General features: G+C 44.7%; 1 protein-coding gene across 1 annotated transcript; it reads left to right on the top strand.

Moving 5' to 3' along the window:
* Positions 1-7005: 7005 nt before the first annotated feature.
* Positions 7006-9360, top strand: LOC109773196 (protein FLOWERING LOCUS T 1). The gene is made up of 4 exons (XM_020331893.3): positions 7006-7268; positions 7499-7560; positions 7675-7715; positions 8737-9360. Exons 1-4 carry the CDS (start codon positions 7077-7079, stop codon positions 8961-8963), a joined length of 522 nt encoding a protein of 173 aa, XP_020187482.1. The 5' UTR covers positions 7006-7076; the 3' UTR covers positions 8964-9360.
* Positions 9361-19091: the final 9731 nt, after the last annotated feature.

Raw genomic sequence — 19091 nt, 5'->3', positions numbered from 1 at the left:
AAGTCCAAACTAGCCGCGGTTTCCACTGTTTCTTCTCCGTATATTCCAGTTTTTTTGGTTTCTTTTCTTTTTTCTTCTCCGTTTTTTTCATTCGTTTCTTCATTTTTTCTATTTTCATTTTTCTTTGGTTTTTTTTGTTTTCATTATTTTTGGTTCTGTTTGTTTCTTTCAGTTTATATTCTATTTTTTTATATCAACAACATTTTTCTAATACATGTTTAGCATTTTTCTAATACAATTTTAAATTTTTAATATATGATCAATATTTTTTCTACACACATTTTTAACTTTTTTAAATGCTTGATTAACATTTTCTAAATACAATATTAACATTTTATGAATACATGGTCAACATTTTTTTTATAGATTGTTAACAGTTTCTTTTAACATGTGTGATTAAAAAAATTAAATAAAAATATTAACATTTTTAATACAGGGTCAAAAAAATTCTATACACATTTAACATTTTTCAAACGCTTGATTAACATTTTTCAAACACGTGTTCAACTTTTTTTTTCAAATGTAACATTTTTATATACATGATAAAAAATCGTCATTTTTTTATTACATGGTCAACACTTTTTTTCTGTACACAATTTACATTTTCCAAATGCTTGATTAATATTTTTCAAATACTTGTTCAACATTTTTTTTCAAATGCCTGATTAACTTTTTTATATACATGATCAAAAAAAATTCATCATTCTTTTAATACATGATCAACAAATTTTCTATACACGTTCAATAATTTTCAAATACTTGCGCTGACGTGCCTGTGTGGCGTTTTGACCTTAGCCACATGGACAGGAGGGCCCAGCAGGAGTAAGGACCAACCGTACATATTTGCAAAAAAAACCTCAAACTCTAATTTGTTCACAATCACGGTCCCTTTCCTCTTCCCCACCCCTCTCCGGCGAAACCGGCGGCGAGGGACGGCGGCGGCGCTGCTTCGGTTAGAAGCAGAGGTCATCGGCGGCGGTAGTCCGACAACGTCAGCCGCTAGGATGGCACCAAAGACGCTAGAATAATCCATCGCATGTCGTGTCCATCGCCGCGCATGTGCATGCAGAGGCGCTCGCACACCCGCTGGGGACGAGTGAGGCAGCAGGGGTGTTCGTTGTCGCCTTTGGTGTGACCATACCATGACCAGGCGGCGGGGGCGATAGGACTCGTCGGAGCCAAGGAGGAGAAGAGCTGAGGCGGCAGGGATTGGTGGATCAGGCCGCGGGGCACCGAATTTGGCCGGCGACGCAAAGGTTCCAGCGAACGACATCTAGATCGGCGACAGGGGAGTTCATGCGTTCTTCCATGGAGGTTCCTACGCCGGGAGAGTAGGGAGATGAGAGACTAGGAGTGAGGAGGAAGTGAAGGAAGAAACAGGAGGAAAGGGGAACGGGCGGCGATTGGGCGCAGCTGCTACTGTCGTCGGCAGGAGGATGCGAGCTCTGGCTCAAGCTAGTCGTGATGGGAGGCGCACGGGGTCGGGGGCGTGGCACCAACGGTAGTGTCCCCGATGGTAGCGACGACACAAGTGGAGCTACTACTAGCGGTCGAGACGGCACTGCCAAGGTCAGGGCTACACCGAACGACTTCTTACCGTGGCGCTTGACCGCAGACGAGCTTGCGCCGGCACACATGGCGATGGAGCGCTGACATAGAGAAGAGAGTGGGGGAGAAGACCTAGGGACCAGGGATTGAGAAGGAGAAATTTTACAGAGCCCAATTTGCATAAATATCCTATAGCCGTTGGACCTCCTGTCTACCTGGCCAAGGTCAACGCGCAATGCAGGCAGGTCAGCAATGGTCAGAAGAAATTAGGACCTCGGATGAAAAAAGATTTAGAATCCTGACGTGCATTTAAAAAAAATTAGGACCCAATTGCCATTTTTGTGGAAGAATTAAGACTGCGCATGCATTTTATTCTTTTTAGTACCGAAGTGCATCGAATAAAAGCACTTAAAATCGCCATTTCTTATTCGGCGCCCGGAACACTATTCGTATCGTTTTCGTCACTTAATGCACATCCCTTGTTTCCCTAGGAGGTAGGCGGGTTGCCGGCCCATTATCGGCCCCACCATTTTTGGGAACCGTCTAGAAGGTTCCCCTGTTTTTTGGGCGGGGTTTTCTTCATTTTTTTCAATTGTGAGTTTTTTAATTCACATTAAAAAAATCATGAACTCTTTTCAAACTTGTAAACTTCTTTGTTCAAATTCGTGAACTTGTTTTTTCAAATTTGTGGTCTTTTTTGAAGATCGTAATTTTTCAAATTCATGATCTTTTTTTAAAATTTTGTGTTTTAAAATTTTCATGAACTCTTTTCGAACACGCGAACATTTTTTCAAATTCATGATTTCTTATTTTAATTTTGTTTGTTTTTTCTTTCAAATTCTTGATATTTTTGAATTTAACGGTTTTAAGAGAAATTCAGCGCTCAATGGTCGCGTGGTCAATGATCAACCGAGCAAACGAATGGGGGGGGGGGACCAAGCGAGATGCGTTGCTTGCGTTGTTGGGCCGACCCACGCGGGGGAGCACGTGAGCACTCGTTTTGGCACCGGCGCTATGAGCATTGACTAGGAGGTTGAAAGGATCGTTGCGGTTGACTAGAGGAGGGGTGAATAGGAGACGGCATTTTTTTAAGATTAATTACCATTTTCAGGGATTTATGGATAAAGTAGGTTCTCTACGTACATATCCAACTACATGAACAAGCAAGCTCAAACAATGTAAGGTAGGCAACAATCTAATTAGCTAGCCCACAAGCATATAAAGCAAAATAAAGTGTGGGAAATGAATAACCACAAGTGAGTCAGGACGCAGATTTTATCCTGAAGTTCGCACTTCATTGGGGAAGTGTTAATCTCCTTTGGAGCGGTGCTGGAACACTGGCTCCGGAACGCCACTAAGTGGCTCACCGTATTCTCCTTGAGTCATCCCCAATGGATGAGCCTCGAATCACTCGGGGGTGATCTTGAAGACGACCACTACACATTTGCATATGTCTCTGTAGCACACCACACGCAAGGAAGCTTTCAGGAGAAGCCAACAACTCCAATAAGTGCTGGGGGAGGCCAACGAATGTTGGCCACTTCAATGAAGACGTAGGTCCAACCCACTTCTGCAAGGTGCTTATAGCACCTAAGTTCGATTTGCTTCTAATCTTCAATGCCTTCCGTGAGGACATGAGGACCGTCCCACAGGAAATTGTTCTAAGGACGAACACCGGCTGCAGTTGGAAGGTCAAACTCTAGGATTTTAATGGGAGACTTGCCATCGATCAAGGGTGGACTAGCTTCACCATAGCTCACAAGCTGCAGATCAGGTACTTCCTCACCTTCAAGGTGCAAACTGGCAATAGTTTCAGGGTCATCATCTTCGACCTTTTCGACACTAAGGTGGTGGTATAGTCAGCATGACCCAACACTAGTCATGATCGAAGAGTTGTGACCTCTGATTGTAAGTTTGTCGGTCCTAGTCTGGCAATTGGCAATTATAAGTTCATGTTGCAGGTTGTCATGTCATAAACCAAGATCGTGCTTTACAAGCAATTCATAAGACGTGTTTCATACAGTCTGCCTAACTTCTGGATTGCATTTGGCCTCTGCGCCATCGGCACAACAAATCATCTAGTGATATATAGTGCTTCTACCCCAAGGAGAGTTACCATAGAGACGAGAGGCAATACGATGAAAAAGGTGGATAATGCAACTCTGGTTGCACCAACATGAATATTTTAAGAGTAAGAAGAACTTGGAATTTTGTTGTCCAGCTGGAACCGAATCAAGGTGGTGTATCCATTGCGGTGGGATGTCAAAGACAAAGGAGGGGGAAGGGGATGCATGGAGACGGAGTAGAGCTCTAGGATTACAATTGTATAGATGGATAGAAATTTTGATTGTCTGTACAATCGGCCCTGAAGCTCCCATGTTCAAGGTTAATGAATTTTGTATGAGAAAGTTCATATCTAGAGTGTTTAGCCCGGCATGATTCAATCAAGCACGGTGGCGATCTGCATATCTGGACAAAAAGTTGCACACAAAGCCACCATGTTCTATATAACAACCGCAATAAAAAGTAGAGTGCAATTAGAAGGTTGGCATGAGAGTGTTGCGTCGTAGAGGCCGGGCTCCATGGAGCCCGTTTTACCAAAGAAAAATCAGAATATACTGAAAAGTTTCAAAAAATATCAAAAACATTTATACAAATACATATGACTGTTCATCAAGCATGTAAAAAATCTCATCAGGTAATTCAGTCATTTGCATGCTACTCAAAAAAGATAAACATCTGGCCCAAAAACACCAAAGATAAAGCCCATTTTTATCTGTGTATTTATCTTTTTTGTATACATTACATGTGAATATATGTGTTTATGAAATTTTATATGTGTATACTACAAATATACATCTGTGTGTATACTTTTTTCAGATTTTTACAGTATGTGAAAATAGTATTTTCGCTGAAAAAAATAAAGAGCTCTGTCGGCCTCTGCTATGCTTTTTCGGTTGGCATGGCCGTTTCCTGGGAGAATAGGAGTGGCAGCGGCCACGGGAGCAGTCGAATCTGGTCAAAACGCCGGAATACGTGCGAGCTAGGGCAGTGATCAGTAGCAGTTTGTAGCTTTGTTATGGTCTCTCAGTCTTCATCTAAAAAAAAAATTAAAAAAGTTCTCTCAGTCTTTGATTATGCGATGCAATTGCACACAACTATAGATTTGATATAGATGAATCAAGAGCTAAGGTTGCAAGGTGCAAGGTGCAACGATCGCTCTACCTAGAGCCGTCCCTATCGTAACTGAGAACACGTTGGCAGATAAGGTATAGGGTCCAAACACAGCAGGAAAGGTGAGCGAAAAGAGCCGATCATGGAGAGGGGGTTCTTTAGGATGAGGTCCCGTCGATTTCAATCATTGGTCTCAGAAAACTAACCTCAGTCATAAATGCAAAAGCATAAATGCAATTCTGCAATCATAAGTAGTGTACGTTCCTCCACCGCGGTCATACCCCTCCACCGGTAGATTGCCGGCCTCCTCCTTCTCCGCCGGCTTTGCCGGTGAGGGTGTGCGAAGAGGCTCGATCAACCGATGGATTTGTAGTTTCCTCCATCTTGGGGCATTAGGCAGGTCTCCGCTTTTCCGGCGATGGTGGTGGCGGTGTTCAATAATGGCTCCTTCGACTTCTTCTTCGGTCCTGACATGGCGTGTGCCATCGGATCCAGTGATGAGATTGTACGGACATATAGGTCTTCGCGACTTCGGCCCTTCCGGCAATGGTGGCGAAAGTGTTCAATGAAGTCTCGGCGGCGCGCTGTCCTGCAGAGCAGACAACATGGTTGTGCGTATTGGTTGTCCGGCTCCAGTTCCGACTGATAAAGGTTGGCCAGCCTCGGCCATGTGAGGGCGCGTGTGAGATTTTCGTTCCACGACTCCGTCTGGCCAGATATGGGGCGTTCTGCATGCCCTCTTTGATGTTTTCTTCTCCGGGGCAGTGATTTGCTACATAGATCATGGCTGGCCGCAGCGTCTTCTGGTCTACATCGACGACTTCTCGGCCATTGCTTTTACAAGCTCCTGACAAGTTTGATAGGCCCAGAGGTGGCAACGAGTTTTGCTCACGGTGCCCCGTTGATGGATGCAGGAGGAACAAATTTTTTTACGCCCCTAATGATTTTGGCGTATTTTTAAATTTTTGTAAGGGTATTTTCCAAGGGCATGTGCTACTTAACATATGGCTTTTGGCATTTTCACGAAAAAAGTAATGTTGTATTAGAACTTACTTTGCACAGAAGCCTTTAAGAAAGATCTCTGATTAGAATTCTCTAAGAAATGCAAATATATTTTTTCTATTTGAAATAGAATTGTGTTTTCATGATTGAAAACCATGAATACATTTCATGGTCCCCGCAAAAAGAAGAAGAACGCATTTCATGTTATAATTTGTATGGATGCAGAAGTTTGCGTAAGTTTATTGCCATATGTATCGGAACGGTAGAAAACAAACATGTCGAATTATGCCGGCGTTTTGTAAATTACTCAGGTGGTCACATTTTTTCCAATAAGTTATGCATGAGTTTTCATGTACCATAGCCATTCGTTGCTTTCTTAGAGGATGGAGTACTTCCTTCCTCCGGGTTGCCGTCTATCAATTAATGTTGCCATATTTTTTAGTTTTGTGGGACAAACTGAAGAGCTGTTCGAAGAAGGCATCGAAGCATCAGCTGCACATGCCACTTCCAAAGGTGCATGAGCTCATGGGCACAAACCTCATGCTGGAATATGTTCTCAACAGTAGTGATTCTCTGTTTGTACATGTGCATGTTAAGCATTATCACTCTTCATAGCTGTATGTTAGATCCAACAAATTAATGGACTATATTTTTTTTACAAATGTGGATGAAGAAGAAAATGATATACTGACAAACACTACCACCGAGAGCAATATTAAACATGCATAGATAAAAGCAACAAATTGAAAGGCCTAAATATCACATATGTTTTGTCCATTTGTACATGTCTACTCCCTGTCAGAGTTAAATTTAATAAGTATAACAGCACTCAATAATATATATAACCGGTTGTTCGCTGTAAAGAACCAAACAGATCGTAACTTATGTATAAGTACTATATCAAGCACCAGGGCCTGATCGACACCGAGCTAGCCAAGTAATATATCGTCAATTGCCAATGATACCATGTAAAGTCAGAAGTAGAGATCTTCCTCGTGGAATGTGATGCATAGAAGAACAAAAGATATATAATTCCATATAACTGATATGGAAAGGATATATGCGATTCCCAAACATTTGTTACATATGCTCTTATCGCGAGAAGGAGAGATGGCGCTGAGAACACTAGCAAGACGAAGGAATAATGTCTAAAATGCTGACAAGTAGAAGGGCATCTTGTCGAAAGTAGATCAACATAGTGATATTCTAATTATTAGAACGCGAATCACACGTGCATGTGTGTGTCATCTTAGAGCTCTCTCAAAGACTATAAATAGTCCCCAACCCCATGTAATTTCTCAAGCTTTTGTAGTTCAATAGTGTATACACTTGCTCTGAGACTCCAAAATATTATGGCGAATGACTCCTTGACAAGGGCACAGATAGTTGGAGATGTTCTAGACCCATTTGTTAGCTCGGTGCCTCTAACTGTGATGTATGATGGGAGGCCTGTGTTCAATGGCATGGAGTTTCGCTCGCCAGCAGTCTCTCTGAAACCCAACGTTGAGATAGGCGGTGATGATTTTCGTGTGGCCTATACTCTAGTAAGCCTACCACTTTGAACCCGAAAGAGTACTCCATTGATGGTAGGCCATACGTGTATGGCCATGGTATGAACTTGAGAGAGTTTGGGAGACTAATGGCTTCACCAAACAAGCTCGTTGTTGCATGTTGCTTGAACTTGTTTGTTGGTAGCCCAATCCAAATTATAGCTAGGTTATTTTTTATCCCCTAACATGTTGACCATGTGCTTGTGTAATTGTAAATCAAATAGGTTATGGTGGATCCTGATGCGCCTAATCCCAGCAACCCAACCCTGAGGGAGTACCTGCACTGGTAAGCCATTACTCTTACATGTGTTGTCATATTTTACCGCATGCACGTTTTTGTTGGGCCACAACTATATGTTGATGGACTGCTCTAATTTTATTTTATTTTGGGTATGCGCAGGATGGTGACTGATATCCCATCATCAACAAACGATAGCTTTGGTGAGTACATCAAAATTACTTTTCCTAATGCTCAGGTTTTCATTCAAGCTTCTTGCCAAACGGTCCATATTAGGTACTAGTATCTCAGGTGGTGTTCCATAGTGACGCTCGAGCTTATACTTAGTGCTTAAACTGGGATATTGTATATTATGATATATGATTTTTTTTACTTCTTATCTTAATATGTGATACACCTTAGTTAACAAAGCAGTAGATCTGTATAGTGTGTATCAGATGATGTTAAATCAAAATATTGCAATATGTGGCTTAACTAAAAGTGAGTTCATACGTTTATTATTAAAACATAAATTTAATGATTTCATCTTTAGGATGTATGAATTGTATTACTTTGTGATCATATTTGTAAAAGCATGATGCAAGGAAAATGGTTTCTTATTTACTGCAAAATATTTATCACATCAACTAGTGCAATGTTGCAATGGTTGCATAAGGTACTCGTGAAATGCTGCTGAAAAATATATTCTCTGCAATTTATTTGAGAGGTCTTTGTCATGTTGTTCAATTTTTCAGTACTTAATTACTCGTCAATATTGTTTTACACATATGTATATTCAGTACCATGTGACTTTGCCAAATTAGCATACATTGGTTTTTCTACATGGCAAAACACACAATGTTGCAATACAGCAACTGCCATTTTAACGCTCAAATAATACAACATTTTATGATAGACCTTACGTACTTGACGTTCATTTTCTGTGATTACAAGTAACCAACTACCAACTCGTCCATGTTAATTAGGGTAGGAAGAGAAAAAATCTGGCATGTACTTCAATCAGTGAACAAAATAATACATGTACGCCCTTGAACCGCTTTATAGTTGCTATTTTCCACATATCCCACCTTACTGCAAAATAGTACTACAAATTAATGATGCCAAGAAAGGACACAAATACAGTAAAACCCACAAAAGCACATGCTATTTATTCCATTTTCCGGGGAAAGCGCAGGCTTAACAGTTAACTTATCTGAATTCCCTTACTCTTTGATGAACTGGCAGGAAAAGAGGTCGTGCCATACGAGAGCCCAAGCCCTACCATGGGCATCCACCGCATGGTGCTGGTTCTGTACCAGCAGCTGGGGCGGGGGACGGTGTTCGCGCCGCAGGCACGCCAGAGCTTCAACTCGCGCAGCTTCGCGCGCCGCTTCAACCTCGGCAAGCCCGTCGCTGCCGTGTACTTCAACTGCCAGCGTCCCACGGGCACCGGTGGGAGGAGGTTCACCTGATCTGTCAAACTGATCGACCAGCAATGATCCTCGGCCCAGCCGACGGCAATGCTTGAGCTCACCGGTACCTGATACATATATCTAGAGAAGCTGGAATAAATGTACCCGAAGGTTCATGTCTGATCTATCTAACTGGTTGATCAGCCATGGCCCAGCTCGAAGGCAGTTAGTTAAGCTCGAGCTTTGCCGGTACTTATGTCTGTGTGCTTACTAATACGTACACACATGATAGCCGCATCACACGGTACTTAGCTAGAAGAGTTGGAATAAAGTACCTGTGTTTGTACTTGTAGGCTCTTAAGTAAGGTGCCTTTGCAAGGATGCGTTGCTACTGTTCAATAAGGAATGTGACATTATGCCACACCTTGGTAATGAGATATGTGCGGTTGGTTGTTCTGATCTTCAGGTTGAGCAAAATTATGTTGTATTTTTGTGAGTTAAATTAGAACAACCATGAGCATAATGTTGGCCGATATAGAGATCAAAGTGATGACAGATGCACATTATACCTCTATCGTGCCACAAAAAATTGAAATCAAATTTTGGTCCAAAGAGTGTGAATTGTTCACACCAAATATGAACTTGGTACGTACGATCTACCAGTATATTTTTCCTTATTTGTTTCTCATGGTGTGCATTGAATTTATTTCTGGACTCATGCATGGCAAAACTTCTCGAAGATTCGCGTCTCGAGATGTAGTTTGGTGCTTAAATTCCTTGGGAGGCGCTGATGTGATGTTCTAACAAAAATCCTTGGTCGAAATGTTCTTTGATGGGACGATGGTGGTGCTTCATGCATCATTCCCTTCATGGGGGACATTATCTTGGAGCCGATATAGGTGTGAGACCGGTGGCTGGCGGCTTGACCATATGGAGGACATATTAGTTTCTGTAGATCCGTTGGCATTGCAACTCGGGTGGCAGAGAAACTGATGTTAGTGGGGCTATGTTGCATTACAAACTTCTACGTCGATTATTCGACTTCATTTGGTTCTCTCCGGGCACCCCACTCATTGGGGGAGAAACGAAGCTCCGATGTCACAGGACGACATGGCAGTGGCGATGAATTGCGATGAGTGGTTTGGTGGGTGGTGTTCTCCAATTGTTGCAACAGGCTTTGTCAGTGGCAAGCTCTTGGCAATATCTCCTATGAGGCCCGTCGCTGAAAAACAGTATTCTGCCTTGTCCTTGTGTCGGCTCACTATTTGGTTGGGAGCAACATGGTTGTTGTGTGTCTATTGCAGTATTCGGTGTGTATGGTTTTCTTCTTTTGTGAGGATGAAATCTATGGATCTCGAGAGGCGACGTGTGATGAGATGATTGTTGGAAATATGCCCTAGAGGCAATAATAAATGGTTATTATTATATTTCTTTGTTCATGGTAATTGTCTATTATTCATGCTATAATTGTATTATCCGGAAATCGTAATACATGTGTGAATACATAGACCACAAAGTGTCCCTAGTAAGCCTCTAGTTGACTAGCTCGTTGATCAACAGATAGTCATGGTTTCCTGACTATGGACATTGGATGTCATTGATAACGGGATCACATCATTAGGAGAATGATGTGATGGACAAGACCCAATCCTAAGCATAGCATAAAAGATCGTGTAGTTTCGTTTGCTAGAGCTTTTCCAATGTCAAAGTATCTTTTCCTTAGACCATGAGATCGTGCAACTCCCGGATACCGTAAGAGTGCTTTGGGTGTGCCAAACGTCACAACGTAACTGGGTGACTATAAAGGTGCACTACGGGTATCTCCGAAAGTGTCTGTTGGGTTGGCACGGATCGAGACTGGGATTTGTCACTCCGTGTGACGGAGAGGTATCTCTGGGCCCACTCGGTAATGCATCATCATAATGAGCTCAATGTGACTAAGGCGTTAGTCACGGGATCATGCATTGCGGTACGAGTAAAGAGACTTGCCGGTAACGAGATTGAACAAGGTATTGGGATACCGACGATCGAATCTCGGGCAAGTAACATACCGATTGACAAAGGGAATTGCATACGGGATTGATTGAATCCTCGACACCGTGGTTCATCCGATGAGATCATCGTGGAACATGTGGGAGCCAACATGGGTATCCAGATCCCGCTGTTGGTTATTGACCGGAGAGGCGTCTCGGTCATGTCTGCATGTCTCCCGAACCCGTAGGGTCTACACACTTAAGGTTCGGTGACGCTAGGGTTGTAGAGATATATGTATGCGGAAACCCGAAAGTTGTTCGGAGTCCCGGATGAGATCCCGGACATCACGAGAGGTTCCGGAATGGTCCAGAGGTGAAGAATTATATATAGGAAGTCCAGTTTCGGCCACCGGGAAAGTTTCGGGGGTTACCGGTATTGTACCGGGACCACCGGAAGGGTCCCAGGGGTCCATCGGGTGGGGCCACCTATCCCGGAGGGCCCCGTGGGCTGAAAGTGGAAGGGAACCAGCCCATAGTGGGCGGGGGCGCCTCCCTTGGGCCTCCCCCCATGCGCCTAGGGTTGGGAACCCTAGGGAGGGAGAGTTCCCCCTTGCCTTGGGGGGCAAGGCAACCCCTTCCCCCCTTGTGGCCGCCGCCCCCCTTGAGATCCCATCTCTTGGGGCCGGCGCCCCACCCAGGGGGCCTATATAAAGGGGGGGGAGGGCAGCACACAACAGCCTTGGGCGCCTCCCTCCTCCCCTGCAACACCTCTCTCTCTCTCCCAGAAGCTTGGCGAAGCCCTGCCGGAGACCCGCTACATCCACCACCACGCCGTCGTGCTGTTGGATCTCCATCAACCTCTCCTTCCCCCTTGCTGTATCAAGAAAGAGGAGACGTCGCTGCACCGTACGTGTGTTGAACGCGGAGGTGCCGTCCGTTCGGCACTCGGTCATCGGTGATTTGGATCACGGCGAGTACGACTCCGTCATCCACGTTCATTGGAACGCTTCCGCTCGCGATCTACAAGGGTATGTAGATGCACTCCTTTCCCCTCGTTGCTAGTAGACTCCATAGATGCATCTTGGTGAGCGTAGGAAAATTTTAAAATTATGCTACGATTACCAACAGTGGCATCATGAGCCAGGCCTATGCGTAGTTACTATGCACGAGTAGAACACAAAGTAGTTGTGGGCGTTGAGTTTGCCAATTCTTCTTGCCGCTACTAGTCTTTTCTTGTTTCGGCGGCATTGTAGGATGAAGCGGCCCGGACCGACCTTACACGTACTCTTACGTGAGACAGGTTCCACCGACTGACATGCACTAGATGCATAAGATGGCTAGCGGGTGTCTGTCTCTCCTACTTTAGTCGGAACGGATTCGATGAAAAGGGTCCTTATGAAGGGTAAATAGAAATTGGCAAATCACGTTGTGGTCATACGTAGGTAAGAAACGTTCTTGCTAGAAACCTACAAACCACGTAAAAACTTGCAACAACAATTAGAGGACGTCTAACTTGTTTTTGCAGCAAGTGCTATGTGATGTGATATGGCCAGAAGATGTGATGAATGATATATGTGATGTATGAGATTGATCATATTCTTGTAATAAGAATCACGACTTGCATGTCGATGAGAATGACAACCGGCAGGAGCCATAGGAGTTGTCTTTATTATTTTGCATGACCTGCGTGTCATTGAATAACGCCATGTAAATTACTTTACTTTGTTGCTAAACGTGTTAGCCATAGAAGTAGAAGTAATCGTTGGCGTGACGACTTCATGAAGACACAATGATGGAGATCATGATGATGGAGATCATGGTGTCATGCCGGTGACAAAGATGATCATGGTGCCCCGAAGATGGAGATCAAAGGAGCATGATGATATTGGCCATATCATGTCACTATTTGATTGCATGTGATGTTTATCATGTTTTTGCATCTTATTTGCTTAGAACGACGGTAGCAAGTAGGATGATCCCTTATAATAATTTCAAGAAAGTGTTCACCCTAACTGTGCACCGTTGCGAAGGTTCGTCGTTTCGAAGCACCACGTGATGATCGGGTGTGATAGATTCTAACGTTCGAATACAACGGGTGTTGACGAGCCTAGAATGTACAGACATGGCCTCGGAACACACGCAATACACTTAGGTTGACTTGACGAGCCTAGCATGTACATACATGGCCTCGGAACACGGAGGACCGAAAGGTCGAGCATGAGTCGTATAGAAGATACGATCAACATGGAGATGTTCACCGATCTTGACTAGTCCGTCTCACGTGATGATCGGACACGGCCTAGTTAATCTCGGATCATGTTTCACTTAGATGATGAGAGGGATGTCTATCTGAGTGGGAGTTCATTAAATAATTTGATTAGATGAACTCAATTATCATGTACTTAGTCTAAAATCTTTACACTATGTCTTATAGATCAAATGGCCAACGTTGTCCTCAATTTCAACGCGTTCCTAGAGAAAACCAAGCTGAAAGATGATGGCAGCAACTATACGGACTGGGTCCGGAACCTGAGGCTCATCCTCATAGTAGCCAAGAAAGATTATGTCTTAGAAGCACCGCTAGGTGATGCACCAATCCCACAGAACCAAGACGTTATGAACGCTTGGCAATCACGTGCTGATGATTACTCCCTCGTTCAGTGCGGCATGCTTTACAGCTTAGAACCGGGTCTCCAAAAGCGTTTTGAGAAACATGGAGCATATGAGATGTTCGAGGAGCTGAAACTAGTTTTCCAAGCTCATGCCCGGGTCGAGAGATATGATGTCTCCGACAAGTTCTTCAGCTGTAAAATGGAGGAGAACAGTTCTGTTAGTGAGCACATACTCAGAATGTCTGGGTTGCACAACCGCTTGTCTCAGCTGGGAGTTAATCTCCCGGATGACGCGGTCATTGACAGAATCCTCCAGTCGCTTCCACTAAGCTACAAGAGCTTTGTGATGAACTACAATATGCAGGGGATGGAAAAGACCATTCCCGAGGTATATTCAATGCTGAAATCAGCGGAAGGGGAGATCAGAAAAGAACATCAAGTGTTGATGGTGAATAAAACCACCAAGTTCAAGAAGGGCAAGGGTAAGAAGAACTTCAAAAAGGACGGCAAGGGAGTTGCCGCGCCCGGTAAACCAGTTACTGGGAAGAAGTCAAAGAATGGACCCAAGCCCGGGACTGAGTGCTTTTATTGCAAGGGAGGTGGTCACTGGAAGCGGAACTGCCCCAAATATTTAGCGGACAAGAAGAAGGCCGGCAACACCCAAGGTATATGTGATATACAAGTAATTGATGTGTACCTTACCAGTACTCGTAGTAGCTCCTGGGTATTTGATACCGGTGCGGTTGCTCATATTTGTAACTCAAAGCAGGAACTACGGAATGAACGGAGACTGACAAAGGACGAGGTGACGATGCGTGTCGGGAATGGTTCCAAGGTCGATGTGATCGCCGTCGGCACGCTACCTCTGCATCTACCCACGGGATTAGTTTTAAACCTCAATAATTGTTATTTAGTGCCAGCTTTGAGCATGAACATTGTATCTGGATCTCGTTTAATTCGAGATGGCTACTCATTTAAATCCGAGAATAATGGTTGTTCTATTTATTTGAGAGATATGTTTTATGGTCATGCCCCGCTGGTCAATGGTTTATTTTTGATGAATCTCGAACGTGATGTTACACATGTTCATAGTGTGAATACCAAAAGATGTAAAGTTGATAACGATAGTCCCACATACTTGTGGCACTGCCGCCTTGGTCACATTGGTGTCAAGCGCATGAAGAAGCTCCATGCAGATGGACTTTTGGAGTCTCTTGATTACGAATCATTTGACACGTGCGAACCATGCCTCATGGGTAAGATGACCAAGACTCCGTTCTCCGGAACAATGGAGCGAGCAACCAACTTATTGGAAATCATACATACCGATGTGTGTGGTCCAATGAGTATTGAGGCTCGCGGAGGATATCGTTATGTTCTCACTCTCACTGATGATTTAAGTAGATATGGATATGTCTACCTGATGAAACACAAGTCTGAAACCTTTGAAAAGTTCAAAGAATTTCAGAGTGAGGTTGAGAATCAACGTGACAGGAGAATAAAATTCCTACGATCAGATCGTGGTGGAGAATATTTAAGTCACGAGTTTGGTGCACACTTAAGGAAATGTGGAATAGTTTCACAACTCACGCCGCCTGGAACACCTCAGAGAAATGGTGTGTCCGAACGTCGTAATCGCACTCTATTGGATATGGTGCGATCTATGATGTCTCTTACCGATTTACCGCTCTCATTTTGGGGTTATGCTTTAGAGACTGCCGCATTCACTTTAAATAGGGCTCCGTCGAAATCCGTTGAGACGACACCGTATGAATTATGGTTTGGGAAGAAACCTAAGCTGTCGTTTCTAAAAGTTTGGGGATGCGATGCTTATGTCAAGAAACTTCAACCTGAAAAGCTCGAACCCAAATCGGAAAAATGCGTCTTCATAGGATACCCTAAGGAAACTATTGGGTACACCTTCTACCTCAGATCCGAAGGCAAGATCTTCGTTGCCAAGAACGGGTCCTTTCTAGAGAAGGAGTTTCTCTCGAAAGAATTGAGTGGGAGGAAAGTGGAACTTGATGAGGTGATAGTCACCCCTTCCGAACCGGAAAGTAGCGCAGCGCGGGAAAATGTTCCTGTGGTGCCTACACCGACTGGGGAGGAAGTTAATGATGATGATCATGAAGCTTCGGATCAAGTTACTGAACTTCGTAGGTCCACAAGGACACGTTCCGCACCAGAGTGGTACGGCAACCCTGTCCTGGAAATCATGTTGTTAGACAATGGTGAACCTTCGAACTATGAAGAAGCGATGGCAGGCCCGGATTTCGACAAATGGCTAGAAGCCATGAAATCCGAGATAGAATCCATGTATGAAAACAAAGTATGGACTTTGACAGACTTGCCCGATGAGCGGCGAGCCATAGAAAACAAATGGATCTTTAAGAAGAAGACGGACGCGGATGGTAATGTGACCATCTACAAAGCTCGACTTGTCACTAAGGGTTATCGACAAGTTCAAGGGGTTGACTACGATGAGACTTTCTCACCCGTAGCGAAGCTGAAGTCCGTCCGAATCATGTTAGCAATTTCCGCATACTATGATTATGAGATATGGCAGATGGACGTCAAAACGGCATTCCTTAACGGCTTCCTTAAGGAAGAGTTGTATATGATGCAGCCGGAAGGTTTTGTCGATCCTAAGAATGCTAACAAAGTATGCAAGCTCCAGCGCTCAATCTATGGGCTGGTGCAAGCATCTCGGAGTTGGAACATTCGCTTTGATGAGATGATCAAAGCGTTTGGGTTTACACAGACTTATGGAGAAGCCTGTGTTTACAAGAAAGTGAGTGGGAGCTCTGTAGCATTTCTCATATTATATGTGGATGACATATTATTGATGGGTAATGATATAGAATTCTTGGAAAGTATAAAGGCCTATTTGAATAAGTGTTTTTCAATGAAGGACCTTGGAGAAGCTGCTTATATATTAGGCATCAAGATCTATAGAGATAGATCAAGACGCCTCATTGGTCTTTCACAGAGTACATACCTTGACAAGATATTGAAGAAGTTCAGTATGGATCAGTCCAAGAAGGGGTTCTTGCCTGTATTGCAAGGTGTGCAATTGAGCACGGCTCAATACCCGACCACGGCAGAAGATATAGAAGAGATGAGTGTCATCCCCTATGCCTCGGCCATAGGGTCTATTATGTATGCCATGCTGTGTACCAGACCTGATGTAAACCTTGCCGTAAGTTTGGTAGGAATGTACCAAAGTAATCCCGGCAAGGAACACTGGACAGCGGTCAAGAATATCCTGAAGTACCCGAAGAGGACTAAGGATATGTTTCTCGTTTATGGAGGTGACGAAGAGCTCGTCGTAAAGGGTTACGTCGACGCTAGCTTCGACACAGATCTGGATGACTCGAAGTCACAGACCGAATACGTGTATATTTTGAATGGAGGAGCAGTAAGCTGGTGCAGTTGCAAGCAAAGCGTCGTGGCGGGATCTACATGTGAAGCGGAATACATGGCAGCCTCGGAGGCAGCACAGGAAGCAGTCTGGATGAAGGAGTTCATTACCGACCTAGGAGTGATTCCCAATGCGTCGGGCCCGATGACTCTCTTCTGTGACAACACTGGAGCTATTGCCCTTGCGAAGGAGCCCAGGTTTCACAGGAAGACCAGGCATATCAAGCGTCGCTTCAACTCCATTCGTGAAAGTGTTCAAAATGTAGACATAGATATTTGTAAAGTACACACGGACCTGAATGTAGCAGATCCGTTGACTAAACCTCTCCCTAGGGCAAAACATGATCAACACCAGGACGCAATGGGTGTTCGATTCATCACAATGTAACTAGATTATTGACTCTAGTGCAAGTGGGAGACTGTTGGAAATATGCCCTAGAGGCAATAATAAATGGTTATTATTATATTTCTTTGTTCATGGTAATTGTCTATTATTCATGCTATAATTGTATTATCCGGAAATCGTAATACATGTGTGAATACATAGACCACAAAGTGTCCCTAGTAAGCCTCTAGTTGACTAGCTCGTTGATCAACAGATAGTCATGGTTTCCTGACTATGGACATTGGATGTCATTGATAACGGGATCACATCATTAGGAGAATGATATGATGGACAAGACCCAATCCTAAGCATAGCATAAAAGATCGTGTAGTTTCGTTTGCTAGAGCTTTTCCAATGTCAAAGTATCTTTTCCTTAGACCATGAGATCGTGCAACTCCCGGATACCGTAAGAGTGCTTTGGGTGTGCCAAACGTCACAACGTAACTGGGTGACTATAAAGGTGCACTACGGGTATCTCCGAAAGTGTCTGTTGGGTTGGCACGGATCGAGACTGGGATTTGTCACTCCGTGTGACGGAGAGGTATCTCTGGGCCCACTCGGTAATGCATCATCATAATGAGCTCAATGTGACTAAGGCGTTAGTCACGGGATCATGCATTGCGGTACGAGTAAAGAGACTTGCCGGTAACGAGATTGAACAAGGTATTGGGATACCGACGATCGAATCTCGGGCAAGTAACATACCGATTGACAAAGGGAATTGCATACGGGATTGATTGAATCCTCGACACCGTGGTTCATCCGATGAGATCATCGTGGAACATGTGGGAGCCAACATGGGTATCCAGATCCCGCTGTTGGTTATTGACCGGAGAGGCGTCTCGGTCATGTCTGCATGTCTCCCGAACCCGTAGGGTCTACACACTTAAGGTTCGGTGACGCTAGGGTTGTAGAGATATATGTATGCGGAAACCCGAAAGTTGTTCGGAGTCCCGGATGAGATCCCGGACATCACGAGAGGTTCCGAAATGGTCCGGAGGTGAAGAATTATATATAGGAAGTCCAGTTTCGGCCACCGGGAAAGTTTCGGGGGTTACCGGTATTGTACCGGGACCACCGGAAGGGTCCCAGGGGTCCACCGGGTGGGGCCACCTATCCCGGAGGGCCCCGTGGGCTGAAAGTGGAAGGGAACCAGCCCATAGTGGGCTGGGGCGCCCCCCTTGGGCCTCCCCCCATGCGCCTAGGGTTGGGAACCCTAGGGAGGGAGAGTTCCCCCTTGCCTTGGGGGGCAAGGCAACCCCTTCCCCCCTTGTGGCCGCCGCCCCCCTTGAGATCCCATCTCTTGGGGCCGGCGCCCCACCCAGGGGGCCTATATAAAGGGGGGGAGGGAGGGCAGCACACAACAGCCTTGGGCGCCTCCCTCCTCCCCTGCAACACCTCTCTCTCTCTCCCAGAAGCTTGGCGAAGCCCTGCCGGAGACCCGCTACATCTACCACCACGCCGTCGTGCTGTTGGATCTCCATCAACCTCTCCTTCCCCCTTGCTGTATCAAGAAGGAGGAGACGTCGCTGCACCGTACGTGTGTTGAACGCGGAGGTGCCGTCCGTTCGGCACTCGGTCATCGGTGATTTGGATCACGGCGAGTACGACTCCGTCATCCACGTTCATTGGAACGCTTCCGCTCGCGATCTACAAGGGTATGTAGATGCACTCCTTTCCCCTCGTTGCTAGTAGACTCCATAGATGCATCTTGGTGAGCGTAGGAAAATTTTAAAATTATGCTACGATTACCAACAATGATCATGTTTGTTGGTGGCCGGACAGATGTATGTTCTCA

Source organism: Aegilops tauschii, chromosome 2, assembly GCF_002575655.3.
Source record: "Aegilops tauschii subsp. strangulata cultivar AL8/78 chromosome 2, Aet v6.0, whole genome shotgun sequence".
NCBI lineage: Eukaryota > Viridiplantae > Streptophyta > Magnoliopsida > Poales > Poaceae > Aegilops > Aegilops tauschii.
Note: the sequence above shows the minus strand (reverse complement) of the source record. Positions and strands in the feature narration are given on the sequence as shown.

Bases quoted from the DNA above. Each gene is read 5' to 3' on its own strand.
- LOC109773196 (XM_020331893.3), top strand. From the start codon at position 7,077: ATGGCGAATGACTCCTTGACAAGGGCACAGATAGTTGGAGATGTTCTA. The intron at 7,269-7,498 runs GTAAGCCTACCA...TAAATCAAATAG, and splicing joins TTCGTGTGGCCTATACTCTA to GTTATGGTGGATCCTGATGC. The intron at 7,716-8,736 runs GTGAGTACATCA...ATGAACTGGCAG, and splicing joins ATCAACAAACGATAGCTTTG to GAAAAGAGGTCGTGCCATAC.